The sequence below is a fragment of the Dioszegia hungarica genome (genome assembly GCF_025882075.1).
Source record: "Dioszegia hungarica strain PDD-24b-2 chromosome Unknown MKK02contig_25, whole genome shotgun sequence".
Classification (NCBI taxonomy): domain Eukaryota; kingdom Fungi; phylum Basidiomycota; class Tremellomycetes; order Tremellales; family Bulleribasidiaceae; genus Dioszegia; species Dioszegia hungarica.
Genome location: NW_026515779.1, coordinates 1,362,744 through 1,388,091, shown reverse-complemented (window position 1 = coordinate 1,388,091; position 25,348 = coordinate 1,362,744). Strand labels below are relative to the sequence as shown.

The 25,348-nt window shown below is 57.2% G+C and overlaps 8 protein-coding genes across 8 annotated transcripts; 4 read left to right on the top strand and 4 right to left on the bottom strand.

Annotated features, from left to right (window-relative positions):
• Positions 1–446: 446 nt before the first annotated feature.
• MKK02DRAFT_41031 (uncharacterized protein) lies at positions 447–2,009 on the top strand (the record flags this gene model as incomplete). Its single annotated transcript, XM_053091390.1, has 3 exons — positions 447–575; positions 612–813; positions 1,582–2,009. 3 exons carry the CDS (start codon positions 447–449, stop codon positions 2,007–2,009), a joined length of 759 nt encoding a protein of 252 aa, XP_052942497.1.
• A 299-nt stretch (positions 2,010–2,308) lies between these two features.
• On the top strand, positions 2,309–7,018 carry MKK02DRAFT_41030 (uncharacterized protein; the record flags this gene model as incomplete). The annotated part of the gene is made up of 10 exons (XM_053091389.1): positions 2,309–2,801; positions 2,849–2,962; positions 3,008–3,429; positions 3,473–3,861; positions 3,909–4,282; positions 4,674–5,147; positions 5,193–5,315; positions 5,470–5,870; positions 6,026–6,420; positions 6,541–7,018. 10 exons carry the CDS (start codon positions 2,309–2,311, stop codon positions 7,016–7,018), a joined length of 3,663 nt encoding a protein of 1,220 aa, XP_052942496.1.
• Positions 7,019–7,198: 180 nt separating this feature from the next.
• MKK02DRAFT_41029 (S-adenosyl-L-methionine-dependent methyltransferase) lies at positions 7,199–9,110 on the bottom strand (the record flags this gene model as incomplete). The annotated part of the gene is made up of 9 exons (XM_053091388.1): positions 7,199–7,253; positions 7,305–7,360; positions 7,410–7,479; positions 7,534–7,703; positions 7,760–7,823; positions 7,871–8,159; positions 8,205–8,526; positions 8,571–9,000; positions 9,043–9,110. The coding sequence occupies 9 exons, from the start codon at positions 9,108–9,110 to the stop codon at positions 7,199–7,201; spliced, it is 1,524 nt and encodes a 507-aa protein (XP_052942495.1).
• Positions 9,111–9,335: 225 nt separating this feature from the next.
• Positions 9,336–14,404, top strand: MKK02DRAFT_30462 (uncharacterized protein; the record flags this gene model as incomplete). Its single annotated transcript, XM_053088054.1, has 5 exons — positions 9,336–9,909; positions 9,952–10,328; positions 10,370–13,900; positions 13,962–14,379; positions 14,400–14,404. The coding sequence occupies 5 exons, from the start codon at positions 9,336–9,338 to the stop codon at positions 14,402–14,404; spliced, it is 4,905 nt and encodes a 1,634-aa protein (XP_052942494.1).
• A 424-nt stretch (positions 14,405–14,828) lies between these two features.
• On the bottom strand, positions 14,829–17,936 carry MKK02DRAFT_35458 (sulfate transporter family-domain-containing protein; the record flags this gene model as incomplete). The annotated part of the gene is made up of 16 exons (XM_053089180.1): positions 14,829–14,921; positions 14,979–15,099; positions 15,165–15,271; positions 15,330–15,398; positions 15,464–15,616; positions 15,674–15,783; positions 15,854–15,893; positions 15,953–16,065; positions 16,130–16,198; positions 16,253–16,370; positions 16,423–16,547; positions 16,605–16,881; positions 16,931–17,032; positions 17,084–17,222; positions 17,280–17,544; positions 17,603–17,936. The coding sequence occupies 16 exons, from the start codon at positions 17,934–17,936 to the stop codon at positions 14,829–14,831; spliced, it is 2,235 nt and encodes a 744-aa protein (XP_052942493.1).
• A 165-nt stretch (positions 17,937–18,101) lies between these two features.
• MKK02DRAFT_41026 (uncharacterized protein) lies at positions 18,102–19,008 on the top strand (the record flags this gene model as incomplete). Its single annotated transcript, XM_053091387.1, has 2 exons — positions 18,102–18,341; positions 18,394–19,008. The coding sequence occupies 2 exons, from the start codon at positions 18,102–18,104 to the stop codon at positions 19,006–19,008; spliced, it is 855 nt and encodes a 284-aa protein (XP_052942492.1).
• A 181-nt stretch (positions 19,009–19,189) lies between these two features.
• MKK02DRAFT_30460 (uncharacterized protein) lies at positions 19,190–21,076 on the bottom strand (the record flags this gene model as incomplete). The annotated part of the gene is made up of 7 exons (XM_053088053.1): positions 19,190–19,414; positions 19,480–19,553; positions 19,613–19,706; positions 19,777–19,873; positions 20,008–20,122; positions 20,184–20,209; positions 20,268–21,076. The coding sequence occupies 7 exons, from the start codon at positions 21,074–21,076 to the stop codon at positions 19,190–19,192; spliced, it is 1,440 nt and encodes a 479-aa protein (XP_052942491.1).
• Positions 21,077–21,578: 502 nt separating this feature from the next.
• Positions 21,579–24,686, bottom strand: MKK02DRAFT_41024 (Bestrophin, RFP-TM, chloride channel-domain-containing protein; the record flags this gene model as incomplete). The annotated part of the gene is made up of 11 exons (XM_053091386.1): positions 21,579–22,166; positions 22,218–22,292; positions 22,350–22,656; positions 22,716–23,285; positions 23,328–23,422; positions 23,496–24,083; positions 24,133–24,197; positions 24,247–24,299; positions 24,353–24,431; positions 24,522–24,565; positions 24,628–24,686. The coding sequence occupies 11 exons, from the start codon at positions 24,684–24,686 to the stop codon at positions 21,579–21,581; spliced, it is 2,523 nt and encodes an 840-aa protein (XP_052942490.1).
• Between the last annotated feature and the right edge of the window lie 662 nt (positions 24,687–25,348).

Sequence of the window (25,348 nt, the reverse complement as noted above, 5' to 3'; positions counted from 1 at the left end):
TGTCTCACGGACGTTCCACTGCGTCGCCTCCTCGCTCATCCACCCCGCCTCCTGACAGGACCCTCTCGCTCGACATCTCCCTCACTGGAGGGGAAGCAATAGGAGGTGATTACATCTAAGCTAGGGACAGACGCCAACAGGCACCGCCAAAAAGTTACCAGTCTGGGTTCCCGACTACGCTCAATCTTGCTTGTCAACTTTTCGTTGCGTATTAGAGGGTTTAACATCAGAGTGGCGTGCTTTGCCGGCGCTAGGTCGGTTTCGACGCCGCCGTCCCGCAAGGGCAACCCATCTTTGGCCTGGTCATTCTGGATTTTTGGAAATGCGCGATCAGGTTGCAGATGTCAATAATTCTACGGTGCACTCACGTACACGGAAGGTGCTGAGTGGCGGACATGTAGACGGGAACTCTCGTGCGCGACTATCGGCGATATGCATCCTTGGTTATGGCGGTGATCTGGGACGGGGCGGGACACTGGCCACCGGCAGCGATGATGCAATGCGATGTGGCACGGCGAGCAAATGGGTGGAGAGAGGTGCTGGAATTGCCTGCATCTCAAGATGGCTTTCGCTTGGTATGTCTCGCTACCTGTAGAGAGCTGACTGCTTAGATCTTCGACTTCAACGAAACACATGTCTTCATCTGCGCTGTCGGCCAAATCCACATTGTGGACCGTAAAACGCAACAGCCAATGGCGTCCTTCCCTTCGCTTACCACCACGGTGCAAGACATGTGTGCCGTCGTTTACCACTTAGACTTTGACCCTGCTCACCTCACGATCACGACTGCCTATCCCTCCGGGCAGTCGGAGGGTACGCCTCCTTTGGGGTTCGAAGAGGACCGGGCCTTTGTTGGGCGTTTGGGAGTGAAGGGGAGGCGGAGTGACGATCCCACTTGTGATCCCTTGATGAGGGCGAAGATGCTGCGGATGATGGGGTTAACGGTTGACGGCAGTGAGGATCCGCTATGTTGGCCGCCCAACGATGAGATCATCACCTTCATTTCGTGAGTCGGGGATATGATGCAGAGTTGACATATCAGATGTCGCGTGCTAGGCTCAGATCTCATCTGTACCACCACGTACGGACAATGCTTCATCATCCGCGAATACGCCTCCAGCATTGAAGGAGCCTGTTGAAGTTTGGAAGGTAGAAGTACAAAAGCAGAATGAAGATGCATTGGACACGATCAGGTCTACTTATATAGTCCTGCTGGCGTCGCTGCGTCGCGACACCGACGCGACGACACGACGCCGACGAGTCGCTGGGACGTCGCTAGACGACGTCTCACGTCTCTATATGCTATAGGATACTTGGGTGGCGGCGTTGCCTCGCCGCCACTCAGCGCCGTCAGTCCGACACTAATGTAAAGTGTCCGGACACCCGGACAGACAATTCTGTCCGGCCCGTACAGTGACTATCCCGGATATTCACCTAGCGCTATCTCAGATCTAGTCGGCGCCGGCGCGGCGCCGCGACGCCGTGACGTCGCTGCGACGTCGCAAGGACATCCAGCGACGTGCTCCTGTTCTGAGATCTGTCGGCGCAGTCGCCCAGCGACGCGCCGCTATGCTCCTACAGCCAACAGAGCCACCGCATGGGGCGAGAAGACAATTGTCGTCAACTTCAACAAGCGCGCAACGGAGCTGGACGTCGATCAGACTCATGTCGTCCTCACTGTTGCCGGGCGCCCTTCGTTCTTCGATACGCGGTCTCTTCCCAGCCTGCCGCTTGGTCCGGATGCGGGATCCTCCAGCCCAATCCCCCCGCTTTACCTGCACTTGACCTCCACCTCCGCAGCCGACTTTGTCAGCTCCTTCTCCGATTCTTCGCCCAACCCCCATGGGCCGAGCATCCAACCTCGGATCCACCGGAACTCTCTGTACTACCATTACCACTCCAAGCAAGGGGGATATCTACGGGGCCCCCTGTTCAATCCGGTGGCAGACGGACAGGAGACTGTACAGGAGTGGCGCTCTTTGTTGGGAGAAAACAGGGACCAGGTATAGATTAGTATATGAGGCCTTATGTATGCTCAGCCAGTATGAGAGCCGTATCTCTCGTCCTGTATAGGGGGTCCGTATGGCAGATGAGCAAATGGTCCAGGAAGCCAGAACACCGAAGCGGACGACCTCCACCCTTAACTTTCCCCACCCAGTACCCACGTCCGCGTCTTGGTCCGCGTCCGTTTGGAAACCTTGCCATCGCCTTTTCTCCTTCTGTGTGAGCAAGAGTGCCTTCACTCGACCAGTCATGCAGCCTCCTATCTCCCACCCTCCTTCGCCACATGCCCTGCTCATCAGCCGATATGTTGCGCGACCCACCCCTCTCCAGCAACCCCCTCGAAGCCCTCGGCGAGTCCCTCTTCACATCCATCCTCCAGCAACTCGCATATCGTCCCCTAGCGGTCGTCCCTTCAGTCAGCTCGTCATGGCACAAGCACTCGGTGGCGAATGAGGCTAGCGTATGGAGGGGTGCAACCTTGGACGCGGACCTCGATCCTGACCACCTCGCTATGATTCGGCATTTCGAGGGATTTTCGGCGACCCAGGTTGCGGACGTGCAGGCGCTACCGGGGACTAAAGCGGACAAGGCGGCATCAGCTCAAATGATGGAGGTGGATCAGCAAGGCAAGCTTGTTGCGATGAACATGAGCTGGAAGAGGCACTGCGAATGGCACATTGTGTCTAATCGCAATTGGCAGACTGGGCGGTGCAGCAACAAGTGGCTAGAGAAGGGATGGGGACGAGCCGGTCTGGAAGAGATGGACGGCTACCATATCTCCACTTACCTACACCGGAGTGAGCAGGGCTTTACTGCGCATATGATCAGTGCTGACCCTACCCAGATGGATTAGACGTTATCGATCTCCGCAAGGACAAGACTCTCTTTTCTCTCCCGGACGTCCCGGCTCGAGCGAGGCTCGCAGTTGGCATGCGTCATGTAGTAGTTGACGTGAGCAGTGGGTTTGTTCCGCCCTCCACTCGGGGACAGGCTGACCCGACAGCGAGCTACCTCTCCCTGCAAGTGTACCGAATGCAGTTGGGAGTCAAGTTAGCCCTCTGGCCCTATCCCATTCTTGGGGACAGTTTCGACCTCCCCTCCATTGCCGCTTCCTCCAAATCGCAAATCCGTCCCACCTGGGATCCCAAATCTACCTTGGCTCCCGAGGACATCCTGGCCAGTCTCGCCCAGGGCATCCAACCCCGACCCTCGCCCCTCCCACAGGGCGGGCTCGCTTACTATCGGAAGATCACTGAATTAAAGCCATTCATAGCCTGCACATTCATCATCAGGCAGCTCGGGGAGGACATAAAAAAGGATTATCTCGCCATCGGCTCGGACAACGGCGTACCGATCTGTAGTCTAGATGACATCAAGAAGCCGGAGGTGGTTCCGATGCCGGCTGTGCCACCGGGAACGGCAGTCGTAAGTGACTTCTTCACACTCATATCGCAAACTGACAGACTAGACCTTCGATTTCAACGAAAGTCACATCTTCTTCTGCGGCGTCGGCCAAGTACACATCTACGACCGTCAATCTCGCCCTATGGCCCTGTCCTTCCCCTCGCTCCCGACGAGTATCAAAGACATGTGTGCCCTGGCGTATCACGTTCGTGACCCTAGCACGACCCACGCGCTCATACAACCCACCGATCCTTCTTCCGGCACACCGCCGCCGGGGTGGCAGGACATGAGGCCGCATGCTACTCGGGCGGACGTGCAAGGCATGAGGAGCGATGACCAACGCTGTGATCCCATCATGCGACAGAAATTGTTGCGGATGATGGGCATTGAAGGGGGCGGCGGCGGGGCTTCGTTGCTGTGGCCGCCTATCGGTGTCAGAATGGAGTTCTCCGCGTAAGCGCAATCTCGATCTAAGTCAAATTCACCACCTGACACCACAGGTGCCGCGTCTTTGGTTCGAACCTCGTCGTGACGACCACACCCGGCCAGCTCTACTTCATACGAGACTACGCCGCTCTGCTCGCTCTCGCCGACACGCAGGAGCGGCAGGAGCGCTGGGGCAAAGCAACCATCATCATCTACTTTCCTCAACCGATCAGGAATCTCGACGCGGAAGGCACCCATATCGTCGTGTCAGAGACCCACCAGCCAGTATTCATCGATACACGGTGCCTCCCACTTCTCCCACTCGCCCCAGACACTGAGGCGGCCACCTCCCGCGATATACCAGCCATCCACCTTCATCTGGTTCCCTCCTTCCCCATGATGCCACCATTCGACCCCCACAGGGCGCCGACCTTCCACCCTCTCAAGGGTACCCTCGGCTGGATGGATCGAAACTGCTCTACGAGTACGAGTCAAATGGCCGGCTGTATCATAGGACTCTGTTGTTTGGGCCGTAGGTAGCGGTCCGATGCAGAGGGACTTGTCGGATCACGTTTAGTATGATAAGTATGAGGCTGGATGCAATAGTGATGTTTATCTTAACCCAACAACCTGTAGTTATTCATACCGCGTTTCAAAGCCTTATGTGCGGATCTGTCTCCCCAAGCGCAGAAGCTATGAAGGAGAAACAGATCTGGCGATTCGAGTGGGGAAAAGTGGGGGAGATGTCACTGGACGCACGGACGTCGCTCCCAGCACGTCGTGTCTGCTCTTAAGCTTGTACCCAACTTGTATCTGCCCTCCGCGCTTCTAACCCGTAGCCGCCATGACTCTTCCTAATCCATACCCCGAAGACCCTTTGCAGGCTCTGGGAGACTCGCTATTCGTCACGATCCTATCTAATCTCCCAATCACCACCCTCGCCGTCTTTCCGGCCGTTTGTCGCGCATGGCGACAACACTCGCAAGACCACAAATCTGGCATATGGCGGGCCGCTTGTCATCGAGCCGGTATGGACAGGAAGGTCGTAGCGACGCTTCTCGACTCGGAAAAGAGCGACCAGCGCGGGACAGGGCACTCGGCGGAAGCGGCGCGGCTGTGCGGCCAGAATATCTCGCAGGCCAATGCCAACGGGCTTGATTGGAAGGCAGTGTGTCGTCGACTCGTTGTCGAGGGCAATAATTGGCGAGGCGGACGCTGCAAGGAGGAATGGGTGTACCCACACCACGCAAACGCGGTCTGTCGGTTCAAGATGGACGAGGAGCAGGAGGTTTGTATATCGACGAGTCGGACTGGTGAGTTGGCATGGCTGAATCACGAAATTCTGCTGACCCACGCAGGCGGTATCGAGGTTGTTGACTTGGAGAGCTCACACACACTGTTCTCAGCGCCACATGTCCGACCCTACGCGCATATCGAATTCGCCAAAGGACACGTCGTATTCGACACCGGTAACATGGGAGGTGAGTTAGTCGAGACTGCTGAACAATTGTTACTGCGGAAGCTGGACTGCTTCATACATCGGCGAGCGAAGGGATATCACAGGCAGGGCTAAGATGGAGCAATCGCTGGACTTTGCTAGTGGAGGCGCGGGGGATACCCAGGCTGATGAGACAGGCGCACTACAAGTCTGGCGCACGAAAGAAGCCATAAACCGCTCCCCGCGTCCGTGGCCGTCAGAGCGTCAGGTCTCCGCCGAAGCTCAAGATGCAGTCAGCCACATTGATCACGCTTGGCGGCCGACGTCGGCAATCCTACCTAGTTCCGCCGTCCTTGGCGCCGATCTTCCCAGGCCACCCACTCTCCCTCGGGGCGCCTTAGCCTACTACAGAAATATCTCAGCTCCAACCTATTGCAACGCGTTCCGGGCGAGGGTGGACGGCAGAGAGTCAGGTACAGAGCGAGCGGTGTTGGGTACCGCTGGGAATCAGGCGATCTACTTGTGGGATCTGGAGGATGAGGGCAGTCCGGCGGAAGTCATACCAACTGATAGTGAGGCGGCAATGAGAGCTTTACAAGTGAGTTTGCTTCGTCTTAGTGGCCAGTGCAGTCAGACATGGAGGAAAGCCGTGCTGAACCCGTCCCGTGTGTTTGGCCACCCGGACCATCGTCACACGGGATCCTTCCTTGCTTATCACGACGAGACCAGCTAGGGTATTAGCTGATCTGGCAGTATATCGAATTCGACGACAATTACGTCTTTCTCTGCGGCGATGCGCGGCTCTACGTCTACTGCCGCAGCACCAAAAAGCTCATCCACACCTACCCACCCCGCGACTCTACCACTCGTTCGACTTGCGCGGCCGCTTACTATCTCGAGATGCTCAATCGCAATTCTTACGAGGTCCTGCAAACCCCTGCCGACCCCTCTTCACGGGACCCCAGCAAACCAGGGGCAGATATGCCTGTACACGCCGTCATTGCGCGGGCTGATGTGCCCGGCTGTCGCCCGTCCGACCCGGAATTTGTCGATACGATGTACATGGAGGCAGGGGTACGGGATCGCCTGATGAGCGATTCTGGAGGCGATGAGCATCCTTGGCCTCCCGTGGGCTATGACTTTACTGCGTGAGTATCCTGTCCAACATCCCGACGAAAAGATTTGTCCCTGAGGAAGAGACTGTCTGAGCTCGGGGCAGTCTGCTTCGACTCCACTTCATCGTACGAGGAACACCGCTGACCCTACAGCTGTCATTACACCGCCTCGGACCTTATTTGTACCACCGGTCTCGGCCAGATATTGATCACTCGGGACTACGCTTCGGTGCTCACCTGCCCCGACGCCAACGAGCGGAGCAGGCGGTGGGCTGCGCGAACCATCGCTATCGGCCTTCGCAACCCCATCATGCAGCTAGCGGTAGAAGATACCCGGGTCACCGTTTCCTCACTATCGCACATTTACTTTTTTGATACCAACACCCTCCCCACCTTGCCTCTGTCCGATTCGCCCGCCACTCCTATCCGGATCTACGCCATCCTATCCACCCAGTCCGTCAACACATCCAGCTGCGTCCAAATCCACAGGTCTAAGCTGTTTTACGCCTATGATGCATCTGGCGAACCTACCCCGGAGGACCCGACTCCCGACAGCAGGCATGTTCTCCCTGCGCCGGAGAGAGCAAGAGAGCATTTTGGAAAGTGTATCAGAGTGTGGGACTTTTCGTAATAGGCGAAGAGGTCGAGTGGGGAGCGCGGTGAAGGAGTCTATGCAGAACATAGCTTGGCCTCGAGTTTCCTGGTCCAGCGGCGCATCAACAGGAGCTGCATCTTTGATCAGATCCGCTCTTCTCGCTAGACCCCCTCTTCAAGCTTCGCCTACACACCTCCCCTCTATACTTCTATATCTCTAAGCTCGGAGCTCCTTGTGTCCGGGCCACATGCTAGCGTGCGAAACTGCCGGTCTGCAGGTCAGCTGCGGTCCGGGCACATCCGACCTCTTTGTGGCAACTCACGAGATCTTGGTCTTGATGGGAGCGTGAATAGAGCTGTGCGACGGGATACCTTCGACCTGAGATTGTCAGCTATGCTCAAAGTACGATGGAGGCCGTATAGCTTACCCGGTGGTAACCGTTCAGGTTCTTGTGAGCGGTGATCTGAAACACGCTGGCGGACCCTTGGCGCGAGATGCTAAGACGGTCAGTTGATGCATGACAAAGAATCATTCTGAGATTCCCAACTCACATGACAGAGTAGGCCAAAAAGTAGACCCAGATCCTGTACCACCTGATGCCGTACTTCTCGACGACCTTATCCTTGTTGGAAACCCAGTTGAGGTACCACCTGTGGAGAGTAGCCGAGTAGTGGACGCCAAGCACGTCGACCGACTTGATTTCAAAGTTGGCAGCTTCGAGCTGTACTTGTCAGCTGATGCTCCGTGCTACACAGCCGACGGCAAATCGTAGCTGACCTGCTTGATGACCCATCCGAGGGGGAGCGAGGCGTCCGCACCGGGGAAGACATACTTGTTCATGCTGACTTATCAGCTCATGCTTCGATCCGAGACCTGGAGCTGACTCACAAAAGACCCCAGATCAGATCCTCGTACTGCCAGTTGGTCCTGATCCCAGCCACCTGGAACACCAGCGTTCCATCATCGTCCAGGAGCTCGTACACCTCGCGCAGGAACTTGGGGTAGTGCCTGATCCCGACGTGCTCTGCCATTTCGAGACACGAGATGGCATCGAAGGAGCCCTTGTTGGCGGGGATGTCGCGGTAGTCCATGCAGTTGATGCGGCCTTGGGATTCGGGAATATTGTTTTCGCGGAGACGGGCGTTTCCAAAGGCGGTTTGTTCGCGGGCCAGGGTGACTGTCATGTCAGCTTGATCCGCAAGGTAGGCAGAACCTAGCTGACCTCCAGTGACGTCGGCGCCATAGTTTTTGGCGGCAAAAGTAGCCAAAGTTCCCCATCCACACCCGATATCCAGCATCCGGTCCCCCTTCTTCAGGTTGAGCTTCTCGCAGACCATCGTGAGCTTGTTGTCCTGCAGCTCCTCGAGGGTCTCCTGGCGGGTGATATCGGTGATGACGCCGGAGGTGTAGATCATGCGGGGTCCAAGGAACCAAGAGTAAAAGTCGTTTCCTCGGTCATAGTGGTCTCGGACCTGCTCCTCGTCCTGGGTGCGCGAGTGGAGGAGAACGTCGGGGATGAGGTTGACAAAGACGTATTTGAAGAGCTGGACATCAGCTACAGTCCACTTCGATCAGTAAGAGAGCTTACAGCTGGGGTAAACTCGAACGAGGCCCAGTCATGACGGTACTCCATCACATCCAGCACGTCCCCCTTGAACTCAAATTTGCCCTCAAAGTAGGCATCGTGGAAGATCTGCATGGGGATCTTCTTTCCGCGCCACTTGTCCATATCGCCGCTCTTGATCTCGATATAGTCGCCCTGGGGCCGGTTCGGGAAGGGGACCTTTTCATTGACGCGTTTGCCAAACTTGGATGAGAGGGTCCAGTAGGCAACAGTGACAGGGAGGAAGAGGAGGACGAGGAGGACAAAGAAAGTAGTCCAGCTCTTGGCGAAGGGGAGGAAGATGCGCTGGAAGAGGTAGGTGACGGCAAAGACGGAGCCGGCGAGGTGGTAGTTGTTGAATGAAGCGCTACCTTCAGCAGGAAGCGGTGCGTTGGCAATGGCCGGGGAGTTGGTGCTGATTGTCAGCTAGAGTCGCTGGGAAAGCCGAACGACTTACACGCGGAAGGTCTTTTGCGGCGCATCGCCGTTGGGCTGCCCGCTGCTTGGCTTCTGTACGTCTGCCATACTGATGTCTGGGGAGAGGTATGGAGCAGAGCCTTGGACTTTTTAGGTGGTCGACGCGCAGGGGGGAATCTCGCGAGTGATTTTGAGTTGTGTGCCACGTCACCCATCCACATCCCCCGGAACCTCTTAAGTCCAGTCAACCCCCTAAATAACAGGGGTTAGGGGGCCCAAATCCCCTTCGCGACTTTCAACTTTCACCCTGCCCAGACTCCTATACTGCACAGGATGAGCCGCGAGTCAACGCGACGGTCCACAAGACAGCCTTCGGGCCAGTCGAGCGCGACTGACCTCTCCGCCGCTGAAGACGCGCCGACCCTATCCACGCGAAATACGCGTTCATCCCGGGCGCCATCAAACCGTTCATCTCGCGGAACAACCTTTTCTCGGACTGTCAACCTTGATGTGGAGGTGGATGTTGTCCCGGCACAGGGGCAGCGGGGACAGCATAGGATGCGGATGTCTAATCAGCCCGCACCGATCATCAGCGAGAGCGAGGGTGAGACCATGTCGGAGGGGGACGACGAGGAGCGGACAGAGCAAACCCCTTCTGTCCGGTCACGGTCGACGCCACGTCGGCGGAACGACGGTGGAGATGCGGATTCTACGCCCAGAGCGGCGAATGCGGGCCGTGCTTTGACGCGGCCGTCCCTGGGCGGATCAAGTCTTGCCAGGGGGATGACCGTGGACAAACGGGCGGAGATAGTTCGTGTTATTGCGCGGGACTGTCTCAACAAGCTCTTGTCCGGCGGAGATACCAACGAGGAGAGCGCAAGTAGGAAAGCTTGGGCAGTGCTTCATGGTGAGTCTCTCCGCCCAGCTTAGAACATGGGCTGATCATCAGTCGCGCGGACCAACTACCTCTTCAACATCGGAGCCCCTCCGTTCGCAGATCTGGCTCGCTTCGCGGCAGAAGTCCCCTCGGGATCGGGATACCACGTTGGGAGGATATCAGACACGATCGACCTGTCCAACCTCTGTACCTTCCTCTGGACCATCCTCGCTCCTGATCACGCCGCAAGTCAATTCCCTGGCCTGGACGCCGACGGGGACGCCGGGCCGAGTGATGGCGAGAGCTCCAGCGCCGTTTTGAGGAGGCAAGTCGCGCGTAGGAACGCCTTACTCTTGGCGGCATGGAAGAAGTTTTGGTTTTTGGTGGTTTCAAGGGAGGACAGAGCCAATGAGAAGGCGATGCGCTTATGGCTTGATTTCGCAACTATGGTAGGTCCTCTCTCCAGGAATCGATCAGGGCTGACGTCCAGATTGTCCGCACGTGGCAACTACCCACGATCTCACCTTCATCCCTCATCAACCCTTCCCTCCCTGCCATCCCCGACTCTATCCTCCGGGACCTCTTCTCGCCATCGGCTCTCTTCACGTATGGACAATGGCCGCCATCCGCCTCGCAGGCCGCAGAGGACGAGGACGCCGACCCGCCCACCGAGGAATCCATCGTCAAGAACCTATGGAAAGACTTCGCTAGGCGTCGGCAAAAGACGCTGAACGAAAAACGGCCGGAAATTCTCGACGAGCAGTTCCGGTGGGGACCATTCAGCGGCGACATGCACCAATTCGTCCAAGTGCATATCATGCAGGAGGAGCGGGCACACGAGGGGGCGCCATCGGAACGAGCCGAGACGCCAAGGGCGGGACCGGCGTCGGGTCGGCGGATGAAGATGAAGCGGACTGGTCATCCCGCGGATACTAGTCAGGGACAGAATGGGGCGGAGGAGGACGAGCTGGAGTCAGAGGAGGATCAGTTGATGTTTCAGTCGGAAGATGAGGAAGAGGAGGCGGACGCTCAGCTCAAGGAGGAAGAGGACGAGGTACACCTCGCGGACCTCGCGGGCCTCGCACAGGAGATGCAGAATGACGATGAAGAGGAAGGACGAGCATCTCGGATGGCGTCGGCGGTCTCGCCAAACAAGGCTCGGTCGGTCACTGCCACACCACGCGCTGCTGCCCTCGGTCGCCGCGGGGTCGAAGCGGAAAGCTCGGGCGTGGACTTTGCGTTGGCTGCAGAAATTGCGGAGGAAATGGAGAGGGAGGCGGCAGTAGCATCGAGCAGTCGTCGGACCACCAACGGCCAAGGCGCAGATGTCGACGTCAGTGATATGATGCCCTCCATGCAGGATATCGGCGGTCGGCGCCGGCGGGATCCGCCCCAGCGCGAGCTGGACCCAGAAGAAGCGGTGGACCAGTCACAATGGGCGCTCAACGACATGATGCCCAATACTCAGGACATCCAAGGCCGGGCGGTGCGGCGCGATGATATCACCCCCGGGCCGAGTCGGTCCATCTTTAATCTCAACGGTCGCCGGAACGAATCTCATCCCGCGGACGGAAAGCCCAAATTCAACTTTGCTGCGCCCCAGCCCGGGGCAAAGCAGATCCCGTGGGATAGTCAGCCTTCTCAACCTTCCCCTTCGCCCCAGAAACGGCCTGCTGCGCGCGGCACAAGTCGGAACGGCGGAGATGAGGACCGCACGCCCCGTCCCCAGCCTCGCGGTATCCCTTCATCTCGAGCGCCGGCCGCGGGAAGAGGTCGGACTGCTCCATCCAGTTCCCCACCCCGCACGTCGCGCAGAGACGCCCAGGATTTGGGCGCTACCCCTGGAGGCTTTGCCACGTCGCAAGCGGGCGGATCCGACGAGGAGCTAGAAGATGAGGAGGAGGAGGAAGCACAGGAAAGGGAGGAAGAAGAGGAGGAAAGGGAGGAGTCGACTTCCCCCTCTAGGCGCCGGAAGCTAGACAAGGGCAAAGGTCGCGAGACTGCTCTTACACCCATGGACGTCGAGCCCGCACAAACTCGGGAAGATCGGTCTCTGACTGAATACTCGGTCGAGTCCCCGCCTCGCCATACAGCGAAAGATAAGGGCAAGGGGAGGGATACGGCACCTACCCCGTCGGCGGATTTCGACCGGATCCGGAGCTATCCGCACGGGGAGCATAATGATGTCGGGCAGGACCAGGAGTGGCAGAATTACGACCCGGACGACTATGTTCAGCAGGACCAGGATCAGGATCGGGACCAGTTCCTGGATCAGGATCAGAACCCTGATCTGGACCAGTACGATGATCAGTATGATGATCAGCTGGACGAACAGGAGCGGCGACCGGCGTATCAGCGACAGGGAAGGGGAGGGGGTCATGGGGATGATGGAGAGGAAGACGAGCTGGACTCGCGCAATGCGTCCCCGCAGCCGAAGCAGGAGTCTATGGGACGGAAACGGCGTCACAGCGAGGTGGAGGATGACTCGGACTCGGAGGAGATTGAGGAGATTGAAGAGGCGGAACACGCCCGCTCGGCTCTGCGGAAACAACAAGCGCAGGCGGGTCCTTCTACCCATCGCATCCAGCTCAAGCCTACTACCAAGCGGCGGAATGGAAGGGCGGCCCAGCCTCCGGCTAAGCGTGCTCGTCCGTCGGCTCGGGCTCAGCCTCGCCAGAACGGTAGCGACTTTGCGAGTCCAACGCATTCGGAAGATGAGGAGGATCAGGCGTTGCTTCGGGACCGTCGTCAGGGTCAGCGTCAGCGTGAGGACCAGCGCTCTTCTTCTCGTCGAGAACCTCAATTCCGGACGGGCGAAGCGGGTCCGAGCAACCATAATCGGCGGTCCAGCTCGTCCTCGACCGCCCCATCCGCCGCCGGTTCAGGTCGTAAACGCAAGATCCGGGCGCACGAGTCGTCGGACTCTCTCGACTCGAGGGGAAGGTCCAGGAGCGGGTCGCACGACTCGTTCATGTACGACAGCGACGGAGAGCGATTGCGTCCCGACCCAAACTACGTGGTTGTCGGGGCGTACGATCGCGGTCTTTCCAACATCCACGGTCAGAGACACCTCGGCGGGTACACATTCGCTCGTCTAGACGGGGTTCGATACTGGACGCACGAGCAGCAATTGCTGTTCTACCGAACCGTCCAAAAGGTGCCAATGACCGAGGAATACCCTTTCCGCGTCGTTTGGCAACTCCATGGCGAGGACGGTCGGATCGATAATCGGCTGGAAGACTATAATACCCAGCATATGAAGGATAAGATGAAGACGATCTTGGATGCGCGGCGGAACCAGGGTCGTCTCATCGAGCTCCGGGCACGGCGATACTTGCCGTGGGATGACGAGAGGCGGATAAAGTTTGAGGAGGAGATGGATGCAGTCAAGGGCAAGCGGAGGAGGCAGCAGGCGAGGAAGAACGCGGCGAGGACAAAGAGGAACGCGGAGGCTAATGCGAAAGCCAAGGAAAAGAGGAAGGCGGCTGCGGACGCTCGGAAGCGTGTCAAGGAGGCGGAGAAGGCTGAGGAGGAGGAAATTGATACTGGAGACGAGTCGTACGAGGAGCCGCAGTCGAAGCGGAAACAGGCCAAGCGAAAACAGCCAAAGCGGGCCAAGAAGAAGACAAAGAAGCAGGAGCAGCCAAGCGAAGATGGGGCGGAAGAGGATGATGCGGAAAAGCAAGGATCTGTTGCGCCTCCATCATCGGTCGCTCCGAGTCAGAACGGCGACGCCGATCACCAGGACGGGCAGGCGGAACGGGACGAGCTTGATAATCCCGACGGCGATGTCGATGACAATCCGGACGACCGATCGAACAAGGCCCCGTCGGAGGTCGTGGAGGATGATAACCCGCCACCTGGACCCCGGCGCGATCGGTATGGACTATCTATCACGGCTGAGGTGGAGCCAAATGCGGACAGAGATGCGCTTGAGAAGGCGGGCGAGGATGTGGATGAGGGAATGCCGCCGGGAGGAGATGAGGCGGATCAGCAGGATGGACAAGGAGATGATGAGCGTGTGAGTACTCGTCCTTGGCAACGAAATATGAGGCACGAAATGCGCATGCTGATGTTCACAGAGGTCCCGATCTCCGTCGGCCCCCGCGGAACCCGTCGAAGCGCCCAAGCGGAAACGCGGTCGTCCTCGGAAGAATCCCGTACCCGAGGTCATTGTGCCTGCTCCCGCACGCACAACTCGGTCTGGGTCAAAGCGGGCCGCCTCGCTTGCGGTGGATAACGAGCCGTCTGGCTCTAGTCGGACGTTACGGTCGAGATCGAAACCTGCCACTCAGCAAAAGCCGGCGGATGATGTCGAGGAGAATGAGGAGGTGGAAGATGGGGATGAGGCAGACCAGTCCAAGGTGACGGCAGCAGAAGGGGAAGGAGATGAGGATATCGTCGAACCCCCCGCTGGTCAGCCTTCTCGCTCGCTCGAGACTCGAGTGCCGCACAAGATGAAGCGGTCCAAGCCTTCAAGTCAACCGGATGTGGACGTGGGTGGTGAGCTGGATCCCGAGGATGATGATGACGAGGACGAGGAGGAAGAAGGGGAGGGTGGGGGCGACAAGGGGTCTGGAGATGAGGATGAGGAAGAGGAAGAGGCCGAAAACGCAGAGGCAGCTCCGGATGCGCAGCCGGATATGGACGAGGAGGACGAAGAAACCGCCGAGGCTGCTGCGGAGCGAGTGGCGGCAGAGGAGGCGGAGATGGTTAGGATGGCGGAGCTCAAGCACAGGGCGAAGATGGGATAGCGCTAGCTTTGGGGCGTGGCGGCTCGATACAGGGGATTTGCGAGGAATCTAGGCTGGATCTATTGGTGAATGCGTATCTGTCAGACTAGTAGCTTTGGGATGTTGGAGTCCTATAGTCGTTTTACAGTAAATGTCAATATGTAAATCGGGAAATCTGGTGCAGAAGATAGCGCTACATCCTGCCTGTATCGACATCTAGAAACGAGAAACGACACTGTTCCCGTACCCCAGATTCTCAATCTCCTTCATCGCCTCCCTCAGATCCCGATGGAAATGATGCGGTCCATACTATGAGGTCAGCTCGTTCGAACCACAGCTCAGATGTGGAGGAGGCAGCGGACGTACGATATCAGTGATGCCCACGAATTGAAACATGGTCAGATGGGCAGGATGGAGATGGACAAAGTGCAACCCGACCCCGCGTTCGGAATAGGATTTGGTCAATTCGTACAAAATCTGTAACGCTCTGAGAGTTATCAGCTGACTTCTTGCGAGCTGCAAGAGGATCCTGTAAGCTGAGATGCGGCTCACGAGGCGTCCATAGTCTCCACATCCCCCATGTGCAGAATAACGGCCTTGGCGGATTCTCGTCGAGGAGCGTCGGAGGGATGGCTCTTCTGCATCCCGTACAATTCCAGCTATGTTGTCAGCTCGCGGTGCGCCCGCCTAATAACTGAAGCGAGACCTGCAACTTACTCGCCGTAGCCGTTCCTTCAGTTGACCGGTATTTGCAAAGCTCAGGTTTTCTCTGATCCGCACAACGAGCTAATATGTGAGCTTCGAGCCGGGCATGCGTCCACTAGACCATCACGAGGCTATGGCAAACTCACCACACCCGGTATCTCCTCTTGCGCGGCCTCGTCCTCATCGATCGGAACCCACTCATCCGTATTCGGTAATCGACCAATAATCTTGATGCGAGTTTGGGTGGATTTCTGAATGACGAGGATGAGTGAGAAGACTACGGAAGCTACGAGACCAGTCTGCATGGTCAGCTGAACCGCTTCGCCCGGCTCGCAGGAAGGGGGGCTTAAGCGCACCTCGATAGAGAATAGGAGGGTGAGGAAGAACGTTCCAGTCATTTGAAGGAAATCGGTCCATGCTCGCATACGCCAGAGGAAGATGATTTCGTGCGGCGCCTCAGCGAGGACTGAAGTGATCAGCTTGCTCCGTCAGACGTCAACTTGAAGTCGCCAGCTGTTTGGGAAAAGGAAACATACTCGAGTAAACAACCAGCACAACGATACAAGCTAGAACAGCCTACGTCGAATCAGCTTGTGCCTCTGTGTGGGCCCATCCATGAGGAGGCGGTAACTGACCTTTGGCAAGAAATACAACCAAGGAAGTAGGAAGATGGAACCAATCATGATCACAGCAGTGATAGCGCTGGCTATCTGGGTCCGAGCGCCAGTAGCCCCATTCAGCCGGGACCCTGCTTCTGTCAGCTTCGGCCTTTGAGGGTGACTCGTGCACAACGCCTGCAGCCTGCAGCTTACGAGTGATTGACCCGAAGATGGGTATGGAGCCCGTCGCGACCATGCATGAAGAGACGAGATTGGCCGCGCCTGTTACATCAGCTCAGCGCCCCGGATGAAATCGGTGAGCGCCAGATAGCTCACCCAGCGCTACCAGTTCGCGATTTGGCCCGACTGCATATCCATACTTGCTCCCATTCTCCCTGGCAGCAACGATAGAGTCCACCATGCCTACCACCGCACAGACGAAGGCTGTAGGGAACTATCATGTCAGCTGAAGCTCTCCGTAAAAGCTCGCACTTCGACTAGCTCACGGTATAGCTAAAGTACTTCATCCTCCGCTTGTCCAGCGGCCAGCCAATAGGGATAGTTGTCCCGCCTGAGACTTCCCCGAGGATATCTATACCGTGTCTGTCCCACCTCAGCTGTCCAGCCAGGACTACATACATCAGCTCTGTCTTGCTCTCACTTGTGGAGAGCGCCACAAAACACTCACACGTCAAACCAACAACAGCGATGAAGATCTCGGGGATATACCTAACCCAGCCCCCTCCTGGCCTCTGCACGATCCGCGCTTTGGCCACCCGCATCAAGATCAAGAAGGCCAAACACGCCGCTGAGAGGATAGCGGTGGGCCGATTGGTTTGCTGGATGTGCTGAATGACGAATGCGAGCTTGTCGAGTGGGAGTGAGGGGGCGTTGTGAGATTTACCGATTGATGCGAGGAGGGCAGAGAGGCCTAGCATGGGGATGGACTGCTCGATGAAGATAATCTGGGGATCAGCGAGGTGTCTGGAAGTAAGGTAGAGAGGGTGGACGTACGATTCCGACGGCGGTGATGAACCCCCTAAGAAGCGCTCGGGAGAGCACGACGTCAAGGAAGCCTAGACGCAGGAGACCTAGAACGCTGGTGATCAATCCGATCTGATACGTCAGCTGATGCCTCCAGCATGCGATCCGGATCAAGAAGCTTACTTGGAAGGTGGTCACAATAGCTATCGCAGCACCTTCCAGCTCCGGATGCTTAGCGGGGTGATCCGGGTCATTTACGACCTCCTGGATCATCTGGCCGATCAAGAGCGATAGAGCTGCTTCTGGACCGACCGATAGCTGCCTGTTCAATCTCAGCTTTCGAGTCCTTGCCTGATCGGATGGATAAGCTGAGACTCACCGGCACGTCCCAAATATCCCATAAATCAAGGATGGGAGCGCAGTGGACCAGATCCCGGCCACAGGCGTGAGTTTCGCTAGCCCACTGGCATAACTCATGGCCTGAGGCACTAGCAGGCACGCCAGCGAAACGCCCGCCGTCAAGTCCCCATAGAACACCGGGAGGGAGTATTGCGGTAACCATTCGGTTATGGGGATGTAGTATTTGGACCGCTGGCGGATCTTCTTGGCCATTTCTTTGGTGTTCATCCGCTTCTTGGGTGGTCCTAGATATATGAGCCGGTAACTTCGAGAGGGAAGAAAGAACGAGGAGCTTTAGCGTACTTTGTGGTGTCCTCGCCGCAGCAGGTATCTTCCCATCCTCTTCCTCCTCATTCCCATCCATCTCTTGCGTGTAATTCCGCCTTATCCCTCCTCCCCCAACCGAGCTACCTGCACCCGGATCGGTACTTTCTCTGGAATGTCCTGCACTCCCCGAAGCTCTCGAAGGAGGCAAGAGAGCTGACCGCTCATTCGTCGTGTCCATCGAATTGCGCGAGAAGAGACCGGAGAGCTGTGCTGACAGATTGGACTTGAGCGAGCTTCGGCTAGCGGGTCGAGACGGACCCGCTGCGGCATTCTCCTGCTGTGTCCTGGCGGCTAGGTCGGCGCTGGGCATGATGGGACGAAGATGTATAAGCTATAAACAATGTAGTGAGGTCCTAATGAGGGTGGTCTCATTCGTGCGCGTCGGTCTCAGCTCTAACTTTAGCTCAGTCTAGCTTCCGACGGAAAGAAGGCGATGAGGAATGTGGAAGCCAGCAGGGAGAGGAGCGAAATCGAAATGGCTTTGGCCTCTTTCACAGTCCCATCGACCTATAGAACTACCCTCAACGTCATGGCTGTGTCCTCCGAGCCGTCTGGCGCAATCGGACCTGGATCGAAGAGGGGAGGACAATTTCTCCGCCTCTTGACCGGCGTCCAAAATGCCTCTGCCTTGGTTTTCTCCGTCTTCCTCACGGTCCACCTCGCCTCCCCGCTCGCTGCAGCCGTCGGTGGCATAAAGCTAGCTGGCAAGACAATGGTGATTGATCTGACTATCTATGAACCCAATCAGGCTGTTACTGACCCAGCAGCTGATCGGCCGAGACCTCTATCTCCCTCTCGAGCCTATACTCATCTACGCCCCCCTCGCCCTCCACCTCTCCGCCTCAATAACCAAGCGGGCCTACCTCACCCTCCGCACCCGCCGCCTCCCAGCACTCACCATCCACCTCATCACAGGCTATCTCCTCATCCCCTTCCTCCTGCCCCATATCGTCTCACATCGACTCGTTCCCCAAACCCCCTCTCCACCGATCTCTTCCCTCTCACCCTCAGAGTTCGGCCTCGAATTCGTCGCGTACTCGCTCTACACCCGACCCATCACTTCCTTCTTTGCCTATCTGGGGCTAGTGGGTCTGGCGGTCCCCCATGCGGTATTGGGAAGTATGAAGATTGTTTCGTGGATCCGGCGTTTGAGGGCGGGGACCGAGCCGGTGGGAGTGCAGGAAACGCCGAGGCGGACGGCGGCGGGCATACCGAAGGGACGGAGAAGGAGTGCGGGGTGGCTACTGTTTGGGTTGCTGGATGTGGTGCTGGTGGGTTTGGTGAGGCTGTATTGGGAGGGGGCGCACGTCAGTGGGTTCATGGCGAGGCGGTATGAGGAGGTGTTTGCCAAGACAGCGCGGCTGGGCTTTGGCTTGAGATGATACTCATGAGAGAAGAGGGTTGAGATCTTGAGAGTATAGTACACTGCATATATGTTGTATGTACAATCACGACTACGGAAGCATGACTAACCCTAAGTTACCCTTACTACTTACACACATATCTGGAATCATCTTCTTACTACTTATCACACACACCTCCGTCGCTGTCATACTTCGTGACCTAGCTCTCCTCCTCCTCTTCCACCTCCTCCTCATCATCATCATCCTCTCCCGCCTCCGCCTCATCCTCCTCCTCGTCTTCCTCCTCGGCCATGCGCTTCTTTCCATTCCCCTTGTTCTTCCCAGCTCCATGCACGATGAGATTGTCTGCAAAAGCGCTCATCGCGTCCTTGATCCTCATCCCGACGTCTTTGGCGATAGCGTCTTCGTCCGTGTACTTCTTGTACTGCTTTGTCAGCTGTCACTCGGACTGGACTGGCCGCGAGACCAGAAGCGTGGTACGAAGCTCACCAATTTTACGTGCTTCTTCCGGGACTTCTCCAGCTCGATCTTGAACCCCTCGATCTCCGCTCTATGCTCCTCGGCTGACCGCGTCAGCTGCAACTCCACCACTAGGTGTATGCTACGCTAGATGTGAGCTCACACTTGTCGGCAAATGCCTTGCGGGCTGCAGCAACGATCCTCATCCTTTCCGCCACTGCCACTTCGAGCTCCTTGGCTTTATTCACCAGCGCTTCCTGTACGGTTCAGCTTATGTCAAGTATGTGCTAACTACGTCCTGTATTTGGAAGCTGAATTTGAACGCACCGTCTTCTCTTTGAGGGCCTTGGAGGTGTCGTTCCACCCGGCGACCATACTCTTCTTGTATGCCCGTTCCGCTTCGGTCCAGTCGTAATACTCTTTTCTGTACATGTCAGCTGACGCGCAAGGGAGAGGTGCGTCCGTGGGCCCGAGTGAACCCGATGACTCGAAACAGCCAGCACCGGCCGAGGGACAGCCTGGAAGGGACCGATACCGCAGACCTGAGTGAGTACTCACAGGAGCTTGTCTCCTCGCTGAGCCTCAACACACGCTTTCACACTCTTGACGATCGAGTCGGCCTTGTAGCTAGCGATCTTGTGTCTGTTTTCGTCGGTGATGGCTTGAAGTCGATCTGACATTGTCAGCTTCCAAGCCGATGACCAATCATCGCGGCTATATGCAAGCTAACTTACCCTCCAGGCTGTGTCGACATTCTCGCCTGTGACAGTCAGCTACGGTAGTCACTCGGTAGATAAAGTGAGATCCTGACAGCTTACGCCATGGTTGCATACTCCGCTTCATCCTCCTCATCGTCCTCCAGCCTGAGATCAACCTCCCCCGTCTCGCCCATTCCCCCTTCTTCGTCCATAGCCATCCCCAACCCTTCCTTCTCCATCGCACCAATCAGCGCCTCAGACCCTTTTCCCAGCATCGCGAGGAGAGCGGTCACCTGGTCCGCCGAGAGCTTTTGGCCGCTGATGATGCTCGAGATCCCGTCCGGCTGTCCCCTCTTTTTGAGCTTCCTTCCTCCCCTCGACTCCCTCCTGCTATCCTCCTTCGCGTGCCTTTGCTTTCCCCTTCGGCCCCTATACTCCTCCTCCTCAGATCCCTCGTCATCGCTATCCGTCTCCGTCTCGCTCGCATCCCCTTCCTTCCTCCCTCCCCTGCTCCTCCGCCTCGGCTCCTCAGCTACCTCTGAATCCGCCGTCTCGCCCGTCTCCCCCGTAGTAGCAGTATCCATCGACACTCCACTCCCCTCCATCCTCTCCAGCGCCCTCGAGCGTCCCTTGATGTCCCTATACGGCTCCGAGACGCCCTTCCCTCCCTTCGCGCCAGAGATAGGCTTGAAACGATGTCCTGTACCCGACGGCGCGCTCTTTGATCCGGGCTTGATGCTGGCGCTGGTGCTGGTGCTCGGTCTCTTCCGAGCGGGAGGAGGAGTGAGGGACTCGGACCGAGAGTGCGTATGAGACGAGCGGCGGCGGTGAGCGGTGGAAGCTGAGGGATCGTTGGAGGATCTTTTACGGCGAGGGCGGGAAGGAGCGGGTTTGGACTTGGGCTTGGAAGTGGTACCGGTTTTGGGCATGATGCCGGTGGATTATGGGGTTGATGGGCAGGAAGTCGTGATGTGAGGGGGATTGCGCGGTGATTATATGAAGGTGAAATCGTGTGCTATGCTGGATTAGGATCAGGATGAAGTACAAATGACGGAGAAGGAACCGTGAGTTGTGACCGCTTTGACCTCCTCCACCCCCAAGAAAGTGAAACACACAATGCCGGCATGGTCCAGTCACCTTGCGCCTCATTCCTCCTCTTGTCGCTGGCTGCCCCCCTGGAAGAACCGGCGATAGGTAACTCGCCTAGTGGGAAGTGAGAAGAACGAGTGATGCATAAAGATATATGTATGTGATCCGCCAGCGGAAAATAAGATAATGGTATGGACATCTAACGATCTATACACAAGAATCACCTGCAGCTTTTCATTTGCTCCTCCCTGCCCCCCAGCTCCTCACCTGCCCCACCCTTGTCGCATCCCACTCCCTACCCTCTCGCTCCCTGTAGCTGTAGCCTACCTCCCTACGCCATCCCTACAGCGTCATCACAGCCACCTCGACCCCCGAGCGATTCTCCAGCTGTTCCCTCGGTTTCCCAATAAAGCTCTCCGTCTCGGTCGAGATCGTGCGCCAATTCGCAGTAAGCGCGAGTTCTAGATCTCGGATAGACTTCGGAAGCGCCTTGAGATGCTTGTTGTCCTTCAGGAGAATCTCCGCTTCCTTCTCCATATCAATCTCCGAATCCGAGCCCGAGTCCGAGCCCGAGTCGGAACCGGTCTCGCCGTCCGAGTGGGACTCCATGTCCGAGGACGAGTCTGCCGAGCTTGATTCGGACGAGGAATGACAACGAGAGCGGGACCGCCTCCTCCTTTCCTTCCTCCTCTCTTCCTTCTGCTTCGCCCGCTTCACCCGAGCCTTCTTCGAAGCCGCACTGGGCAGACTCAAATCCGGCACATCCTTCTCTTTACACGCCTCAAAGGCGGCCGAGAATCCCATCGGGTTCGGAGCGGGTTTGGTTTCGCCAACGCCGACGAGCTCGGGTGCCGAGTGCTGGAGGGTAGGGTAGAAGGGCTGGTTGAGATGTGAAAGGATGATTTGGGACGAGGGGACATCGCAGGGGAACTGCGCGTCAGCTTAGCCTCGTGTCTTGTTTCGGAGAGACGGAAAGCGTACAGCGGTGACTTCAGCTAGCTGATGAGCGATCTTGAGCGTAAACTTGTCGAGGTCCAGATCACTCTGATCATACGCCTACAATATCAGCTTTGCCCTCAGGAGCCAACCTTGGAAGGGAGTATTCTAGCTTACAAAAGGCATCTCAATCTGCTCCCCAATCTCCAAATACCCCAAGAACGTCAAAGCCGCCACCGTAACCGCCGGGACCGTCACCCACTTCAACAGCGGGTAGATCTGGAACGGCAAAAACAGGAGGTACGCCCAGACGGTCAGGCGGAGGTGGAACGAGTAGGCCGAGGGGATGGGCGTCGTTGCTATTTTTTCGAGGTCGGTGAGGGCTTTTTGGAATTCGAGGATGCCGTTCATAAAGAGACCGATGTACGAGGTGTTGATCATTTCTCGGCGGACGAGGTCGTCAATGTAGGCTGAGAGGTACATGCTAGATCGTCAGCTATTGGCCTGTCGACATGTTGAGAGTGACAGAAGAGCAGAGCTTACATGATCTCTTGCGGAATCTCCGAGTGCACACCGTTCCTCTTTCGCTTCCCGCCCCGGACCCTATCCTGCTTCATGACCAAGTCCCTCCGCCTCACCCAATCCGTCACCAGCTTGACGATCCTCAACGGCGGAAACAGATCATAGTACCGCGCCGGCGGGGGATGACGGGGCGGCATCAACTCCACCGTCGTGATCGGCACCTTATCCCCCTTCCTATCTTCACTCCGCCTGACCACCCGGTGTTTCTTGTCCAGCCGCGCGAAACAATGACGCCGACTCTCGCCCTCGGTACGGATATACGCGGTAGCCGAATTGAGCGCCTGGTCCCTGAACTGATAGGATGTCGTTGTAAAGTTGGTAGACGCAGTCTTTTCCTCGTCGATGGGCGGCGCGTCCGAGTCGGAATCGGCGGGAGGCATCTCGAAGGCGTAGCCGGTGAAAGGGGCGGGGTTGGTAAGGGGGACAGCGATGGAGTCGTCGTCGTAGTCGGCTTTCTGGCGGGGGATGCCGTTGTTCCACCCGACAAAGAGGTGGTCTCGGTTGACAGGGGGCACAACGGACATGTTGTATCTGAAAATCAGCTAGGGTCGAGGTGGTTCAGAGAAGACTTACTTGGGAAGGAAGGCAATCAGGTGGTAGAGGTCGGTATAGAACGGGCCGGTCTCGCCCCTGAGAGCATGCTTCATAGCCACGCCGAAAGCTTGGACCTGGTCCATCAGCCTCGTCCCCTCTAGACACCTCAAGCCATCCAACGCGGATACAACGGAGAAACAGACTTACCAAGCCAATGTATGTCTTCTTCTCAACCATCCCCGCGATCTGCGCCCGCATCTTGACCTCCTCCTCCTTACTCAGCACCTTGTCTACGCCCTTACACGCCCCCTTCTCCTCCTTCCCACGCCTCTCCTTCTCCTTTCCCCCATCCTTCTCTCCCTCCCCAATATCCAGACCCGTAGCATTACTCGCGACCGTATTGGTCGTCCGCGTACTCCCCGCGTATCCCGCCCCAATAGGTCTCTTGTCCAGCCCAGCGGGGTAGACCGCCGCACCGCCTGACCCAGACCCCTCCCCCACCTTCTCGTTTCCGGCATAAGAATCCTCGAACTTGATAGCCTCCCGCAAAGGTGGCTCGGTGATACCGTACCCATGCAGTAATGTCTCGGTCGCTTCGGGCTCTTCATGTACTGTCGCTCGGAACGAGTGGCGGGACGAGCGCCGGGAGTGGGATGGGGGGTCGGTATGGGCGGTGGCGGAGGCGGAGGGGGTTTTGGACCTCGATTTGGATTTGGATTTCGAGTTATTCTTGTGCTTCTTTTTGGAGGGTTTGTCCTTTGGATCGTCCTTCGCTGGGGGCTTGCTGTTGGGAACCTGAGACTGTCAGCTTTGTCGGTCTCAAGTCAAGGTGGACGTAGCTTACATGCATCCACATCAGCATGGCCATGTGTCGGCTGTTCGAAGTCAAGGTCGCCCAGATATTCCGTCCTACATCATCAGCTCGGTTCTCAAAATGAAGCGGAACATGGAAGCTCACCTTCCCACCACCGATTGTAGGCCGAGTTGGTCTTGAACGAGACGGTCAAAGAGCTGCACGAATGAGCTTTTGACCCTCGCAAGAATGAAGGCATCGTCCAGCTTACACGACAGTGCCGAGGACGGAGATCATCACGTTGTTGATACCCAGGTTGGTACCGGTCTTTTCACTGACGGCGCAGACCACTGATGAATCAGCGCCCAGCTCCAAACGAGCTATTCTCCTTCAGAGCAGCGGACCGAGTTGAAAGCGAGCTTGGGGGAAGGTTGACTCACTAACTGCAAAGAGCGTAAAGAAGATGACTTGATGTTGAATATCACTACTTGATCAGCTTGATCCACGCCAATCCAGTCAGGTCACGGGCGAAGAGAGGGAGCTTACTCGAGGATGGTAGAAGTGAATCGGAACGCCGCCCACTTGAAGGCATGTTTGATCCCCATCGTGTCTCGCGTCGGACCAGAGTCGTTGGCGTGGTGTCGTGATGAAGGCTATAGGTATCGATGTGTCAGGTTGAGTGAGTCCAGCTCAAGAGACGTGGATGAATGGTCAAACCAGAAGGAGGAGGAGGTAGAGAAGCACATGGCCTCATGTTCCCTGCTTGGATCCGCAGCCGCAGCCGCAGCCCGCTCGCTCGGACCACACGACCAAACCTTGTCCGCTTGGACATGGTGAACCCTCCTTTGGCTCCTTGCTTCATCGTCATGCTCCCCAAGATCCCCATTTCCACCTCCGCCCTGAGGGCCACTCGCGGACTCCTCGCGGTCCACTAGCCCAGGTCCCAAAGGTTGGTCTGCATGGCTCCACCCTCATACGACATGTGAGGGGATGGGGAGGATGAGCAGAATGGGGTGAAGGCTGGTGAAGGTGAAAATTTCCGAAACACACACAGAAGCACACAGCTTGACGACATTCCCTGAACTCACCTTCGACCGTGACGCGTGACGCGGGGTAATCGCGTTGTTACAGCCTTAGCAATGCGTCCGCTCGGTGCTCGCAGCATCGAAGGATCGTGATAGGTCACATCGTATGCATCGCTTCGGTTCTCGTGTACTGATCTCGCTGTCTATCGAGTTTGGACATTTCCTCTTCTTCTCTTCTCTCT